This window comes from Eschscholzia californica, unplaced genomic scaffold, assembly GCF_041429995.1.
Source record: "Eschscholzia californica isolate CP2 unplaced genomic scaffold, dmEscCali1.0.p SCAF_2, whole genome shotgun sequence".
In the NCBI taxonomy this organism is placed as follows: domain Eukaryota; kingdom Viridiplantae; phylum Streptophyta; class Magnoliopsida; order Ranunculales; family Papaveraceae; genus Eschscholzia; species Eschscholzia californica.
Window position 1 is genome coordinate 33,604,130 of NW_028238309.1, and position 16,862 is coordinate 33,620,991.

At 39.2% G+C, this 16,862-nt stretch overlaps 1 protein-coding gene across 1 annotated transcript; it reads left to right on the forward strand.

The window, feature by feature from the left end:
* Positions 1–8,405: 8,405 nt before the first annotated feature.
* LOC147557477 (uncharacterized) lies at positions 8,406–10,575 on the forward strand. The gene is made up of 6 exons (XM_086658324.1): positions 8,406–8,619; positions 8,698–8,787; positions 8,880–8,984; positions 9,083–9,419; positions 9,540–9,590; positions 10,323–10,575. Coding segments are annotated over exons 1-5 (537 nt in total). The 5' UTR covers positions 8,406–8,616; the 3' UTR covers positions 9,542–9,590; positions 10,323–10,575.
* The last annotated feature ends 6,287 nt before the right edge of the window (positions 10,576–16,862 follow it).

The window sequence follows — 16,862 nt, forward strand, 5'->3', positions numbered from 1 at the left end:
AAAAGAGTTTCAAAAGATTCGATTTTGATTGATTTCAATTTTGAAAAGTTTTTCAAAAGAGTTGTTTTTCATTGATTTTAGAAGTTGTTTGAATATTAAAATTGGGTTTGTAGAAGTATTTTAAAAGTTTGGAATAGGAACTTGAGAAGCAAAGGAAAAAAATAAAAAAATTTGGAAGTTTGTAATTTTTAGAAGTTGTTAAAATCTGGCCACGACGCGTCTGGGACGCGTCTCGGCCAGTCACTTGCACATCTCGGCCAGTCGCGTGCACGTCTTGACCAGTTGCGTGCACGTATCGGCCATCCGGCCGAAACTGTTGGGGACTTAAAGTCCGGAACGTACAAAACTCGGTTTCCAGGTCGCGTCTGGGATGCGACTAAGAGAAACCGAGTCTGTCTCGGACAAGTCCGAGACGGTTGCGCGCACCAACTTCTCCAGACGAGTCTGGGTCGTCCGAATGAACTACGGCATGAATGGATGAATAAACCCTTAGAAGAGCTTGGTGCAGTGCTTCAGGGAGCCGAGCCATTTATAGCATAAGTGGAACCAAAGAATGAGATTCTTGTGGTTCAACAGAACAAAAGGCAGAAGACAAAACCCGTGTTCAAAGGAAAAGGCAAGAATGCTAAATCCACGAACAAAGGTTCCCCTTCTGATGCTAGATGTTTGTAGTGCGGTGGCAAGGGTCATTGGAACAGAAACTGCCTTAAGTTCTTGAAGAACACGAAGAACGGAACAGTAGCTTCCGCTTTAGGTGTAACCGGTTAATTTATCAAATACTGTAAAATCCTAATTTGGTATGAGATACCTAATGCCCTATCATTGTGAATTTACAGAAATAGTCGGGAATTAAGTATTTGGCTAAAGAAGAAGATATCCAAGAGAGAGCAGAAGCCAAGACTGCTAAGGATACTGAAAGGGATCAGAATCATCTTTAGGAACTAGTCTAGAATGACTTGTTTTTCTAGTTAGACATCATCTTTTGTACTAAGTATTATGGAGAATCAATAAAAGAGTTTAGTTCTTAATTGAGATGTCTTAAAGGTGCTAAATTAACAATATATATACTGAAAAGATTCTAAACTTGGTTATACCTGTAAAAGAGACACATTAAGATGTGACTCATACAACAAGGTCATCCTAATGATAAAAGGATGTGAACATAGTGAATATAACCAAGAAACACTGAGAAGCGAAGAATCAAATTGACAAGAAAGAAGGTCTTGAGTCAGAAACAAAAGTGATCGTCACTTCTAACCTATCCAAGTTGGAGCGTCCAAAAGGATAAAATTAAAGAATACAAGTCAAGCTCTGTCCTCAAGAAAGAAGGTCTTGAGTCTAGGCACAACTTCCCACACATAACCGAAATCCGTCTAAAAGCTAAAAGGCCATGTACGAAGATTACAAGGCATAAATTAGCAAATCTGACTTAATTTCTTTAGAAGAAATTTGGGCTTTAGACAACTCATCAGAGAACAAAGTGGTTGTTGCTCATGATGGTATCCTCCTAATAATTAGTTCCGAGACGAATAATTAGTTACGTTGGATAAGTGGGAGGAAAAGTCGAATACTTCGACCAAGAGCAACAAAACTGTTATAGAACAGTGGGAGGAAAAGGAATAAGTACCTACCTCGTAAGACGAATAGATATTAGTTAGAGAACTATCGAAAAGTTGAAAGTTAATCTAAAGAAGATATATCTAGTGTTGAGAGTATCACGTTGCTCCAAAGCCCTGAAGGTCATTACTACTTATCTAACAAGCTCAGAAGATTAAAGTCTTACTGATAAGAGATAAGAGCATAGACCTGCGCAGAGACGGAAACCAACTCTAATATTGGCTAGGACTCAATAGATTATGGAATCCTTTCTCATCAAGATCAGGAACCTTGATAATTTAATCAATGGAGCGAAACCATTGGATGGATATTAGTTTTCAAGGAAGAAAACTGAGAAGGTTTGTGCTGATGTCAAAAAATGGCCTTCCGCTATATCAGCATGAAACAGGGAGTTGATGCATGACAACTTTTGTTATGGTCGAATATTTTGTTATGTTAAGTTAGATTCGCAGAGTGTTCTTACTTCCAACTCTGGTTTTCTGCTTCTTTACTCCTGCTCCTCTCTCATGCTCTTTGCTCCTTGCTCCTGCTTCTTACTCCTTACTCCTGTTCCTTGCTCCTTACTCCTGTTCCTTGCTCCTGTTCGTCTGATCTCAAAGGGGAGAAAACCTGCAAAGGGTTCGAAAACCCTCTGACGCTCAAGACAGGCAGGATGCTCTTTGCAGTAAAAGAACGAATTGTGAGAACTCAGAGTTTTTTGTGACCTTTTTAGGGTTCAGAGATCGTATCTTTTGAAAGACGATTTGGGGGCCTTTTATAGGCTTAAGAGGCGGCGAAGATTGCCGTGGAGGGAAGTTTTCCTTTTGTGTTTATCTCATATCCAAGATAGATGAAAGTTCCTAAATTCAAGGATCTTTCATAGATATCCTGCCGACATGATAGATCTTTTGAGAGAAGTCTCCTCCCTTAGACGCGTGAAGTCCAAACTTGCTTAAACACTTAGATCTGTAACCGACTGAGATCTCTGTAGATATTCTGGGATTAAGTCGGTAGGCTGCTAGTTCAATTTTGCCTTCCGTTCATGCCAAGGGCGTTACAGGGTTAGTTTCCTTTAACCGGCCTCCCAATTAGGAGAATATGTGATGGATCGTCAAGGGTTCAGCTGACCTGTTGCCTTAAGCCGGGTTGACCCGATGGACTTCAGGTCTGATCTCGACTCTTCAGACGTTAGTCAACGTTTGGACATTTTATGCATCATCATGAGTCCCGCCACTCCTTAGTCGAAAGTAATGAGACCGAGGAGTAGAAATAACTCGTGTCTTTTAATCATTGAAGACGCTAAGGACAGAGGGTTAACCTGGACCAGAGCTGTTTTGCGAAGCTTGGTCTTTCCTTTTGGTTTTCCGGAGCTGCACATTTCCGAGCTGATTTGTACTGAGTCGTTCGAGGTGCTTTGTGAAATCTTCTTTCTAATCAGTACTGATAAGGTCTTCTTTGCAAGGCTATTTTCGCCCAGACTGCCCCTAGTGCTGTCTTCTCTGAGACGAGGTACACGTCTCTCTTCTTGCGTGACACGTCTCGGGCTCTACTAGAGCGATCACTTTTCTTTCCATGCGTGATTTTGTGACATCACAGATCTGATCTTCTGATCATGCATTTTCGATGCTAATCCTTTGGACAACTGCACATGGCAGCTCCATTGCCATGCGTGGACACGTGGTGTTTTGCGGGTGGAGGAACCAGCGTTGTCTCCTCGAGCTCTGCTAATGTCTCCTTCGAATGACCGTTTCGAGCTGCGAGTTTCTCTTAGTCATTATGGCTTTGCTTATTCCCGAGGTGCGTTTATTCTTCCATCTAAATGATTTTCGTTTGTTGGGGAGATCCCTCTGTGACTATAAATAGGCACCTCTAGTTCCTGATTTATTTTCAACACTTAGACCCTTGTCTTCCTCTCTTGCTTTACTGAACTTTCTAATTTTTGTCTTCAGCTGTTGGAATTTCCAGATGAGACCCTTGTTCGAGTTTATATTTGTTGCCCGTTCGATGGATGATTCTCCATAATGACCATGGTAAAAGGTGGATTTTTCCATAATGGTCGTGGTAACCCTATGTGCTATTTTGGTAGATTCCACAAGGAAGCGTGGTTACCAGTGCTGCATCCAACTGGGATGCAGAGGAGAAGGTGACGGTGATGGAGGAGAATCTTCCCTCCAAGTTGTCTTCTTTCCTGTGCAATTCTTTGGAAGGTGGTTTTTTACGGCTTCTCAATTCTTCCTCGCCGGATAGCACAGTCAATCTTTTATTGTTCTGTGCTTTTCGGTTTCCTTCCTGTACCGTTTCTTCTTTTTGTGGGTTTTATATCTTTTTTCGCAATTTCTTCTGTAATAGACCCCGATGCCCACACTCGTCTCGGTGTCCTTATTTGTAATTTCTTCTGTAATAGACCTCTTTTGACAATAAAAGGTTACCGTCTTTTATTTTGCTTTTCTCTCTTTCGTTTGCTTCTGTATAAAAAGATCATGGACAAATTTCCATTATGGTTAATTAGCCCTAATCTTACTAATATAATTCTCCTATCTTAATACGCATGCTCCAGATGATCGCTCCTGCACAAAAGAAAGGTTAGACCTATTCTAGCATGACCTGACTGACTAATTCCCTCTGCAAAATAAAGCCCAAATTAGCCCTGTGTAATTGTTTCCGGCTAATTTTCAGATCTGAGTTCTGCCCTTGGTCGTGGCCTTAACTACCAAGGCTATCTTTAGACCCCCTGGTCGTTGCCTTTAAAGGATTTATCCGTTCGGTCTGAAGGAGATGTCCTTCCGAAGGAGTGTCCTTCGACCAAGGTGGCAATGCGATCAATTTGTCAGTTAGGATAACGATGACCACACGTAAAGATCATCCAGTCCGGTCCAATTAGGGATTGTAATGCTTTGCTAGAAGCCAACTACGATCGTCGGATCAAGGAGTTGATTCGCAGCTAACATAGACCGGATCCTACAACGGGTTACACATAAGAGTGGTAGCTTGATCGGAGAGAATTGACTAGACGGGAACTGGCTAAAGTTGGATGGGATTCGACTGGAAAGGCCGAAAAGGTCCGAATGGAGATTCGGGACAAGATAGAAGGAAGGCTCTTTGGGCCGGCCATGAGATGGCCGACCAGAGTAAGTGGGCCGGCCATATAAGGCCCATGGTGGGCTGTCCTGGCCGGCCACACTTAAGGGGATTATCAAAATACCCCAAAAAGGGTATTTACCCCAAAAAGGGTATTTTGGTAATTATCTTTTCTGTGACCCAGAAATAGAAAACCTAATCTGAATGAGATTCTAATTAGGGTTTGTCTATATATTGGGTCAGTTGAGAACAGAAAAGGTGTGGATTTTTCTCTAAGAAAAATATACAGCTCTCTCTCTCTCTCTGAATATACAGCTATTGGAGAGAGAGGAATATAGAGAAAAAGCTCCCGTTCTATCAATCTAGTCAAGAAGAAGAGTTCTTCTCAACCTTCTAGTAAGTCCTAGCAGTCTGAAAGGAAGGGAGATCAAGTATATTCACTCGGTGTCTCAAGTAGAGGAGCTACAGTTGGAGCTCTCGATCTTTGCATGCGATTGGAATGGTTCGAGGGAAAAACGCGTTAAGGTATTTATCCCTCTCTAGTTTATTTATTAGTTTATGCATGTCGATCCTGGGCAATCTAGTGTTAAACATGAGATGTTTGAGATTCCGCTTACAACACTAGTTAGTGTATAGGATACACAAAACCCTTCAGTGGCATCACGAGCCGCACTACAAAAATCCGGAGTTTTCGTAACGACTTATTGTAACGGCCCCCGTGGAAGCCGTTACAATAAGAACTTTTTATAACGGCTCTCTCCAGTAAAGCCGTTACAACTAACACAAAAAACTGGCGCCACTTCCCGCGCCTATAATTAGTGTTTTGTAACGGCTTTTATTTTCCAAACGCCGTTACAAAAGCCGAAATAATGGCGGCAGAGTTGGCGCTGGTGGCAAAACAGTTGTAGCGGCCCCTAGCCGTTACAAGAGGTGCCTATTATAACGGCTTTTTTTTCGTAGGGCCGTTATAAATGCGAAACACCTAAATTAGTAGCTATTTCGTTTTAGCCTTCAACTCTTTCATCTTCTCTCTCTAACCGTGAAGGCGAAATCTCGGTCTCCCTCTCTCGCAGTTAGGGTTCTATCCTGGTAAAGATTTCTTTCTTCTCTTTCTTCTTTCATTACTCTATAGGGCATATTCCCAGGTAAAACCCTAACTCTATCTTCTATGTTGTTTCTTATTTTTCCACCTATCTAGGGTTTCTTCAAAAAACTTGTAGTCCTAGATGTTATGAATCTTCAACTTCTCTGGTACAACTCTAATTTGTTGTTACTTTAATTTTTACTAATTTGTTGTTACTTCAACCCTAACTCTTTCTTCTTATTTTTCTACTAATTTGTTGTTACTTTAATTTTTATAGATGTTATGAATCTTCCTATAACTTTCATATTTCATCGACATCCTCTTTCTAATTCACTTTTGATCTTTTCTATTTCAACAGTCGAGCTGAGTATCAATTATAGCCCTGAATTTCAACTTCTCTGGTACAACTCTATACCTTATTCTTCATGTTCACTAGGACTTTAATTTGCTTCATTTTCTTGCTTTTTCTGAGTTCTTATTTCTTATATAGTATTTTCTGATTGCAAGAAGTTTCAATTTGAACAAAATTAGGGTTAGATTGATTTGGGGGTGTTTCCATAACATAATCTGGAATAATAACACTATTATCTGAATGGGGATTAGGGCATTCAATCATTTGGGAACAATAAAGAGTACTTGGAAAGAAATTAGGGCAAAAAAATAGGGAGTAGGGATCAACAAATTAGTAGTCTTCTCGGATTTCCTGCTGTGCTTTCTAAATCCCTTTTTCACCATGATAGTTAGAAAATTTCTTATTCACGAGCTTTATAGTTAATTGGTATATTTTAATGAGTTTAGGGAATATGTTGCTATGCAGACTAGTAGCTCTCTTAATGAGAAGAGTGAGTTAATGTGCAAAGAGCAAATCATATGTTGTTGTATCGTCCCAAATGAAACCTTGGTTGGTCGGTCGGTCTAGTACCTAAGACTGTCACTCGTTTAGAAATTCCAAAGATTTGGTTATTGATATAACAGTTTCACATCACTTGGGGTAGCGTCTAGAGCCTAGACTATAGGTGAGAAGCCAGTACTTAAGTGGGCTTGTAGTTGTGAGTTGTGAGAGTTGAGGCCAATGTAACTTCGTACATGTTGGACTTTTCCATGGGTTCAGAGGCCTAGCAAGTCGCCGAAAGATTGATCGACACAGTTGTAAGATTGATCGAGACATAATTACCTGTGGATTAGTTTCAGCTGCGACTCATTGAAGAGGGCCGGAATATTATTTGAACAAGAGCAAGAATGAAGAAAGAAAATGAGGCTCAAAAGATAAAACAATACAAAAAAGAAAGATAAGTTTTGATAAAGCAGCACAAGATGACCTATTATGCTTCTTAGTTCTTTGGTTTAGCTAATAGAAAGTTTGCAGTTTTATATTTCATCTTCTCTCATTCTCTGTTACATATTTATACCATTGTTAATCACCTATATCTTAAAACAACTATGCCATTGTGTCATAATTCTATGTCTGATTACGACGCGAACATTAAGTGGTAAAACTTGATTTAACAAAGACTCTTAACAGCTTACTAGCTACTTTGAACCCAACAACTTAGGAGAGTGAACTCAAAATGTCCAAATATAACGAAACCTCTGATAAAGAAAATAAATATAAATGGAATATTGGTTGTGAAGATGAGGGAAGTTTCTGTCTCTGTCAATTTGGATGGTTTGAACTTTAATTTCCATTCACATCAATGTGAATGGAAATTAGTGTTGCTACATCAATGTGAATGGAATAGATGATATTCATTTAATTTGTTAGGGGCTTAGGGCATCGGTACTAAGAATTCTAGTTTAATATAGTCGAATATAGGAGGTGAATAATAAATTAATAACATGATTACGTGATCATACCTATTATCTCTTTTGCTTAATATAGGTAAATCGTTGATCTAGTTGGATTTATTTCGGAATGATGGTCATTTCGCCAAAAGAAGTAATGCCTTGCAATTATAATGTAATATACATATATCTTGTAAGAGTATTGTTGTTAGATATGTTTGGTAAGTCATTCGAGTTTTCATGTTTTTCTTACAGGAAACATGGTTAGCATTGGGTGGGTTTCATGATATCTTGTAAGAGTATTGTTGTTAGATATGTTTCTTAAGTGAATTATTCCAGATAAATAATATACGATAAAACTGTGATGCCAGTCACCCGCTTTATAGATCTGACCTTATTTCTGTCTATAAGGATCTTTTAGCATCGAGGTTGTGTTACTATTGAGCTTTCAGTGATATCAGTGTCTTTCTTATCTACTTCTATGTTTAGTTGTTACTGTTATGAGAGCATCAGTTTCTTAGTATAATACTACTGTAACACAATGACAATCCCAGGTAGCTTTTCCGTGTTTGTACTAAATCGTAGTATACTGAAAATATTGCTGAAATTCAGGGGCATCGATTTATCTTTTCATAGCACATCTCATTGAGCTCTTTAATATCTCCGTTCCAGCTAAGTCCATTCAAGTTAAACTACTTGCTGCTTGAAGCGATGTCTTGCCCTGGTTGTTTAGGTGCAGTTCGGCTGTGAATGGAAATTAGTGTTGCTCTCTTCAGTCTTCACATATTTCCTACATTTTCGTTATAGTATAGTATTTTTTTTATTTATTTCATATATAATTATTTTACCATGTTATTTTCTTAAAGGTGTATTTTGATTTCCCTGAGAATGACGAAGTTATAAAATGGATTAAGAAGGAACTCAAAGAAAGATGGAGAACTTGGAAAGCAAGAGTTAAGAGAGAATATTTTACACCTCACCTTCCTAATATAGATGAGTGCAGAGCAAATATCCCTCCTGGCGTTGACCCTACTGATTGGTTTGGCTTAATTCGATATTGGTGTAGGGATGACGTAATGGTAAATATGTCTTTCCTTTAATAGCTACACTGAGTTTACTTCATAGGTACTAACAATGTACCATCTTCCGATATACAGAAGGTAGCTGAGACCAACAAGAAAAACAAAGCTATGACAAAACATCCTTATGTTGGAGGGCGTCAATCTATGGCCCAAATTGGGCATGCGGTAAAAATTTTCAGTTTCTTTTACAATTTTTGGTTCAATTCAGTTGGTTTTGTTTGAAATTGATAATTGTCATTTACTTTGTATATTTGCAGTATAAAAAGAAGTATGGCACTCAACCTAGTCGATTTTGTATGTTCCACAAGACTAGATTAAGAGCGGATGGAACTTGCGTTAACCAAGTGACAGCAGATATAATTGTAAAGTTTTAATTAAACTCAATTAAATTTTATTTTGTTCATATAATGTGTAAGAACTCAATCTTATATAGGTAATCAAGCGCATGTAATGTTAACAGGAGCTGATGGAGGAAGATCAGGAGAGGCGACGAAGCGAGAGCTCGAGCGAGTTTGTCGACGCCCCTGGTCCAAATGATGTTTTCGGTAGTCATATGCCACCAGAGTCACGTGGGCGAATCCGAATGATGCCCTTTATCTCACCTACGGATGCAGGTTTTAGAAATTCAAGCTCGGGTGGTGTTTCAGGTCTTCGAAAAGAAAATGACGGGCTGAGAAAGGAATTGGCTGAACTGCGTGAAATACAAGAGAGACAAGGAAGAGATATGGCTGCACTTATGGCACTCATTCAGCAGCAACAACGACCACCATCAACTTCAGAATCTTCACAACAACTCTGTAAGCATGTTTTCTTCTTCAATTTCATCTTGTTCAATTCCTCAACCATCTTGTTGTAGTCCTTAATTTGTGAATGCGTGGTTTAGGCAAGTTTTATAAACAACTTTTCTGGTATTACAGAAGCGGGGACTATTGAAGGAGCATGCAACTTTTTGATCAATGTTTTTGGAGGTTTGGTCTCTCCTTCATGGTTTCCCATATATGTGTACTGTGTTTTGAATTTGTTTTGATGACCATCTGAATTTGGCATGTAAACTACTAAGTCTAGGTTGTGTGATTCCGATGTTAACAAGATTCCATTTGCATCTGAATTTTCCATGTAAACTAGCAAGTTTAGCTCTCTAACCCCATCATCACTCTACTAACACTACCCACTCTAATTCAGTTAAGTCATAACACCAACAAATTAGAATTTACTTCACTTTTGCATCTGTTTTATGCTATGTTTTGTTGTATTTCATAGGGAAAATGTGATCGAGAAAGGCAAACTCTTTAGTGTAAAACGTACCCTTATAGTGAGTGTGTATATGAAAGAGTACTTCTTAGTATTTTTATGAATTATCATTTCCATGCCTACAGGTTTTATGCTTACATTTGCTTTGATGACCATTTGAATTTGACATGTAAACTACTAAGTCTAGGTTGTGTGATTCCGATGTCAACAAGATTCCATTTGCATTTGAATTTGGCATGTAAACTACTAAGTCTAGCTTTTTAACCCCATCATCACTCTTTTAACACTACCCACTCACTAGAACCAACTGTAATCATATTGTAATTTGGTTACTTGTTTGTGCTTAAATTGGTTGTTTCTGAAGAATTCTCTACTGATATCTCTGTTTCTGAAGAATTCTTAATGTCATGTTAAATGCGCTAATGTGTATATATTCATCGTTTTGGCAGGGTTTTTAAAGTTTTGCGCAATGATGAATCCACACCGATTAGAGATTTTGCTTGAACTCTCATTGCGTATGAAATCTATCATCACCTAGTACCTACTTGTTATCTCTATTTCGTAAGTAGTTGAAATGCATTTAGGGAGCTGAACCGTTAGTTTAGTTTATGATATTGTACTCAGATAAACAACTATCGACATCTTGTGAAACATATTGACATTATAAAGTAGTTTACTAGTTAATTCATCATCTTTTCTATATATTTTCATCTTGTGTAGCTTAAGTTCTATATTGTGTTTGGGTTGAATGTTTAAAGGTTTTGTGTGGTTGGGTTGAATGTTTATGACTTTGAAACAGGGAAATGTACAGCAAGTAAAAGCAGCAAAATAGTGCTGCTGGTTTTCAGATTTTGCTGCAGGTTTTTTTTTTTTTAAAAACAACATTTGCAACGGCTCAAAGCCGTTACAACTATTTATTTGTAACAGCTGGTCCTCCCTCACGGCCGTTACAAATTGACTCCCGCCAACAATTCCCGCGCACTCAGTTATAACGATTTAAAAGAGCACAGCCGTTACAATAAAACTAGTTGTAACGGCTTCTGCTCGTTACATTTTTTATTGCCACGGCACTTATTGTAACGGCCTAGGCATAAATAGTAACGGCCCCAGGCCGTTACAACTACACTTTTTGTAACGGTTTTTCTCTTGTTGTAACGGCTTAAAGCCGTTACAACTAGTCCGTATTTTTGTAGTGCCGGTTGCATGAAACTATCTCTGACTAGTCGAATTAGATTCGAGCTTGATTGATTAGATGATTTTATGTTTAAATAGGGATTTAGACATGAAATTGATTAGTTTAAATTAGATTTAGACTTAATCGGATAGAAAATTGAAAGAGTTTCAATGGGAGGACTTTAAAATTTGGTGTTTTTGAAAAGAGTTTTCAAAAGAAAATTTTAAAGTGGATGGTTTTTTGAAAAGAGTTTTCAAATTGCTAGTTTTTGGATGAAGAATTCATCAAAAACAGCAGCAAAAAGATGGAAGAAATCGAAAATTAGATGGGAAGATGGTGCTGTCCAGGAGCCGGACTGACCAGGACGCGTCTGGCCAGTCGCGGACGCTCAGGACGCGTCCCAGTCCTTCCCGGACTGGGAATTCGAGAGCGTCTCGGATAAGGACGCGTCCGAGTTTTTCTCGGACAGGAAGACTCGTCCGAGAGCGTCTCGGACTGGGAGTCCGAGAGCGTCTCGGACAGGGACCCCGGGAGATCCGCGTCTGGCACCTGAGGTCGCGTCTTCCAGACGCGACCACAGAGAAGTCCGGACGCGTCTCGGATTGAGAATCCGGACGCGACCAGGACTATACCTCTTCCAGAACGCGTCTGGGACGCGTCTGGTGAGACCAGAAGCTGTCTCGACTTGGAGTTCGAGAAGCATAGGCTTGGGCAGAGCGTCTAGGACGCGTCTGCGGGGCTAGGAAGCGTCTGGCCTAGGGCCAAGACGCGTCCACCCGAGGGACTTGGCACGGTCTGGAACGTGCCAATCCGGGTCCGACCTTGGTTCGGACGTTGACCTTGACTTGACTGGGTCTAGTCAAAGGGTCCCTTGACCAAGTTTGACTTAAGTCTTTGGAGTTAGACTCGGGTCTTTTGGGCCTTGACTTAAGTGGGAGGTTTCTATTTTCTTCTTCCGACTTTGACCATATTTTTTCCGAAAGCGACCCGGGCCAACCAAAGCCTGAATCGGAGTTTTTCCAAAACGATTTTAAAATCTTTTAGGATAAAACCAAACGAGCCATTAGTTGGACTTAAGGCACGTTAGACATAGAGATGTCGGTAGTATCTCCCGAATAGCTATCTAGAACATAGCAAACCTAGATTGGACATAAGGAAGCGAATCTCATACATACTTGGGTGTTTTATGAGTGTCATATTATTATGTATGTATGAATGTGAATGCGGGTTCTAGTATGGCCATAGAATTCTTCTATCTTGTTTTTAAGCATGGATGGGTGCCCGATGTAATTAATTTAATTTCAAGTTTTATACGATCTGCGAATCGTTGAGTCTTGTAATTAGAGTTAAGGGTACAATTGAGTCCATTGAAGAGCCAAAGGATGAGATCGTGGTTCGAGTGGGAGAATTCAATGGATGTTCGAGGATGGAGATCCAGGCGAACGGAGGCTAAACAAGCAAAGAACCTAAGAAGATTAGATCTTTTAGGTTAGGGGTCATACTAGGATCATGTCTGCTTGATTTATTTTCTCGCGCGCATTTACTTATTTACGTTTTGTGTGGTGTATGATTATGTTAGAGTTCACAGTAATGCATGCAAACAAAAACGTAAGAGTCCCCAAAAAGAATTTTGAGTAATGCCTACCCAGATTAAGACACCTGTTGCGCCCTTGTTCATCGATGGTGGGTCATGCCAAAGCAGGGTGCCATCTTTTACCTCGGGACAATACGGGTAGACCTATGAAGAGGTCTACATGTCTAAATGGTTGTTCTCAACGAGTCAGCAAAAGGGTTTTGGATTTCGAGGCAAAAGGATGAATTGAACACATAAGTGTTATTCATCAACCAAGAGTCATATGAGATATGATCAGTAAGGAGTTACTCACCCAGGAGGGTGAAGTTAAGGGCAGTGCCAAAGTACGCTTAACTTCACAGGAATGGGATCTTGGAATCGTATTATTCATAAGGGGACGGTTTTCATTGAATAATATGGCAAAAAGTGTTTTTGCAATGATAATAAGTTTTAGGATTTTGTTTTATTTTCTTTTAAAAGTAGAGAATATATGACTGTTAGAAAATAGTTTTCCAACCTTCGTTCATTCCTTTAGAAGGAATTAAACGAAAATTATTTTCATGATTGGAAAGGAATCCGAGAAGCGTTCTCGAAGTCGAAATAAAGAAAACGTCCGAGAATATATCATTCCTAATGTTCATTGTTTCTTCGGACGACTGAGGATATGATTATCCAAAGTCTTTTGTGAACATCCATAAAATTCTTCTCTAACGTAGGGATTAATGATATGGATGCGTGCACAACCATTCGACAACTAAAGGAAGAGTTCCACTAGAAGTCGTGAATGGAGAGGATGGTGCCTCTAAGAAAGTCGTCTTGAAAAAAAACATTGAGGAAAAGTGAATCTAAGAAACGTTCTTAAGATTCAGCTACCGAAAGAATATAAGAAGAGTTCTTATGATTCAAAAGGTTAAAAGGGTCGATGTAAAAGTTTGGCTAGGCCATTCAAGGAAACTACCCTGAGTACCTGGAAGACGAAAGAAAAGGAATTATGAATTCCGATTCTTGTATCTTTGTTAATTAAGTTAATCTAGCAAGTTTTGTAGATTCCCTTCGTGGAAATAACATACTTGACTGAAAGAAGAGAGGATCCAAGAGGGAGCAGAAGCAAGAGTTGCTAAGGATGCTGAAAAGGATCAAAGTCTTCTTTTAGACACTAATCTAGGTAGAACTTAATAAGAGTTATTATGTTCTTCTAGAAACATCAGATGTTTTAAAATAGTGCTAAATTAATGAAAGGTTCTTAAAGAACCAAGAGCATTAACAATGATACGATAGGCTATAATCAAAGGATTCGGAGAGGTCAACTCATGTTTTGTCATTGGTCAAATTGACATAAAACACATGAAGAAGATCCAATGGTATGGATTTCTAAGTCTAATGATTTTGAATCATACGACACATGTGAATTTTGTTCAACGTGGCCATTTGACAAAATCGCCTTTTAAAAGGGGAGAAAGGGCTAGTAAACTAATAGTTTTTGTACATACAGATGTACGTAAAACTATTGGTACACTAACTAGAGTCAACCTGAATCCACTTGACGAAAATATAAGTCATTCGATTGGATCGAGATGATGAATATTTGAATCAGAAATTTGATGACCATCAAAAGAAGTTGAGAAATAGTTTCTCACCTTGCTCCACAAACACATCATATGGATGATGAGTCTAGTGGGAGTAATCGAAGATGTGAGACATGAGTCGATCAGTGATGGGTTAAGGCCAATCTTCCGAACACTTTCTAGGATATATTCTCAAACACGGTCGTTCTTCCTAGCTAACCATATTCCGTCAAAAGCTGAAAAGACACCATAAGAGTATGGGTTTGGAAGGGTTCCAAAAGTGGTCTTTTCTGAAGGTCTATAGATAAGAAACGTAAATGGTTTCTGAGAACCAAGTTTGCGTATCAGGAAAGAATATTTATTTATGGGATAATTAAATATTGGGGATTCTTCCACAAGCAATCAGAGAACAAGGTGGTTGTTGCTCATGGTGGTGTTTTCCTTGAAATAAGAGTTATTTCAAGAAGACAAGTGGGAGAAATATTAGATATCGAAGAAATTCGATCTGAGCAACAAACTGACACCGTTGTACCGATGTCAGAAGTCGCGATTCCTAACTATTCTGAGCCGATAGAAAAGGAAAGAGAGGAAGAGATGGTAGATCTCGGAGATCCTCCCGCGCAGGGCGAATGTGATTCGCAGGAGAACCCTCAAGGAGTTGAGAGTGTCTCAAAGTTGCTCACACCCCTTATAGACCTTGAAAGCTCATAAATCTGTCTCAGAGGATGGAGATCCGGCTGAAGAAGAAAATGAGCTAGCTACACAGAAGCTGTGACGGAATCACTCCGAAACATGGCTTGGAGCCATATGATCAGAATGGAATCCATGTCTAAAATCAAGTTTAGAACTTGATCTATTTTGCTTAAAGGAAGGGTTCCTGTTAAGTCCAAATAGGTTTTTCAAAGTGAAAAACAGACAAGGAGGGAAACATTGGTGTTTCCCAGAGCATGACCATAATGATCTATTACTAGCAAAGGAATGTATACATGACACATTCAGGAGGAAGTTTATTCTTCTAAAGCTAGTGAGAATGCAAGCTTCAAAATCCATCAAGGGATTAAAGCGAGCAAGTAGGAGTTGAAATCTTCGATTCAGCAAAGAATACAAGAGTTGTTTTCTTTGGGAATGAAGAGAAATCTTGAATTTAAGAAGTTCAAGAAGGTTAGTGGGAGTGACCCAGTTTTCTTTGGTCCGGTATGTAGACGACATACTAGAGATTGAGAACAACATTCTGATGTTGAAAATAGTTTAGAACTGACTCAATAAAAGGACCACATAAAGGTGAAATGCTTTTGGGCACCAAAGATCTATGGAGATGGATCGAGAAGGCGATAAGACTTGTTCAAGAAAGGGTCTTGAAAAGTCCAATGTGAAACACTCAAATGGAGTATTTCTACCCAAGTCTCATGGCACACAGCTTAGCAAGATTTAGAATCTAAGGATTCTGATGAGCAAGCATGCATGAGAAAGATGGTTATGCAAAAGGCATAAGATCGGTCATGTGGGACATGATTAGCATTCGCCTCGACGTCACAAAATACTTGGAGTATTTATGGTCATCACCAATCAAATCCAGATAAGCTGATCTTGATCACACAATGTACTTGAGAAGAACTTGTGAGATCTCGGTATGAAAATAAAAGGTTGAAAAGTCATATGTTGCAAACTTCCAGAATAAGATGACAATCTTGACTTGGAAGAACAGTAAGCTGGAAGGGTTCCAGGCAGAGACTGTTGCAAACTTTACAAATAAAAGAAAATAGTTAAAACTTGGGAAGTTTTAATTCAGTATAGCGATACTGGAGATTATCATCGGATGATAACAAACAAAATCCATATAGATTTGATCTATTAACTAAACTGTCACCTTGACTAAGTATGGTGGTAATACTAAGGTCATAGGCATTAAGCTTTCCTAAAAAGCTTAGACTAGTAAACTTGGGGGTGTAAGGAGTTACACGGGAAGGCTCAAGATTTACAAACTCTTATTATCAGAAATAAGTTAGTTATTTCGTCGTTAAATCATGGTTTAGTGTTTAATGACAGTCCAAAATAATGAGGAATTCCTGGTAGGTTTATCGGATACTTGATCTGGTAAATGGAACCCTACTAAGTGAACATGGAATAGATTCATTATTGAGTCCCTAGTCCAGGTCATTGCATGGACAACAATGACTCAAGAAGACTAGCATGGGAATTGACTGATAGGGCAGTTCCATGGGCTATAGGAATATAGTATTTAAGTCAATTACATGGGTGTAGATTGGGGAATCTACACTGGATAACCCAAAGATGAGAGTTTTTTCAAGGAGTTGAAAAAGGCGTCACAAACTCTCATAGGCAAGATTGGAGAGATTTCGTAAACATGAGTGCTCCACTCATCTTATGTAAGGAATGTCGAACTTTGGTACTGTCAAACGCCGCGCCGTAAAAGGAGGTTATAAAGGCAGCATACTGGGGGAGACAGGAGAGACATGAAGTTAAGTGGGAGTACAAGACTGGATGATGTCCTCCTATTAAGTTAGGAATAAGTATCTCCGGGCCACTTGAGGAGAAGCAACTGGAAAATGTGTGGCCACACTCAAATGGATTAAGAGTTAATCATTTGAATTGACAGTTGTTCTCCGGATCAAGAAAGTCTGAACAGTGTGACGTATCAGATGAGATACTAAGCGAC

Bases quoted from the DNA above. Each gene is read 5' to 3' on its own strand.
- LOC147557477 (XM_086658324.1), top strand. The intron at 8,788-8,879 runs GTAAAAATTTTC...GTATATTTGCAG, and splicing joins TGGCCCAAATTGGGCATGCG to TATAAAAAGAAGTATGGCAC. The intron at 8,985-9,082 runs GTAAAGTTTTAA...TAATGTTAACAG, and splicing joins AAGTGACAGCAGATATAATT to GAGCTGATGGAGGAAGATCA.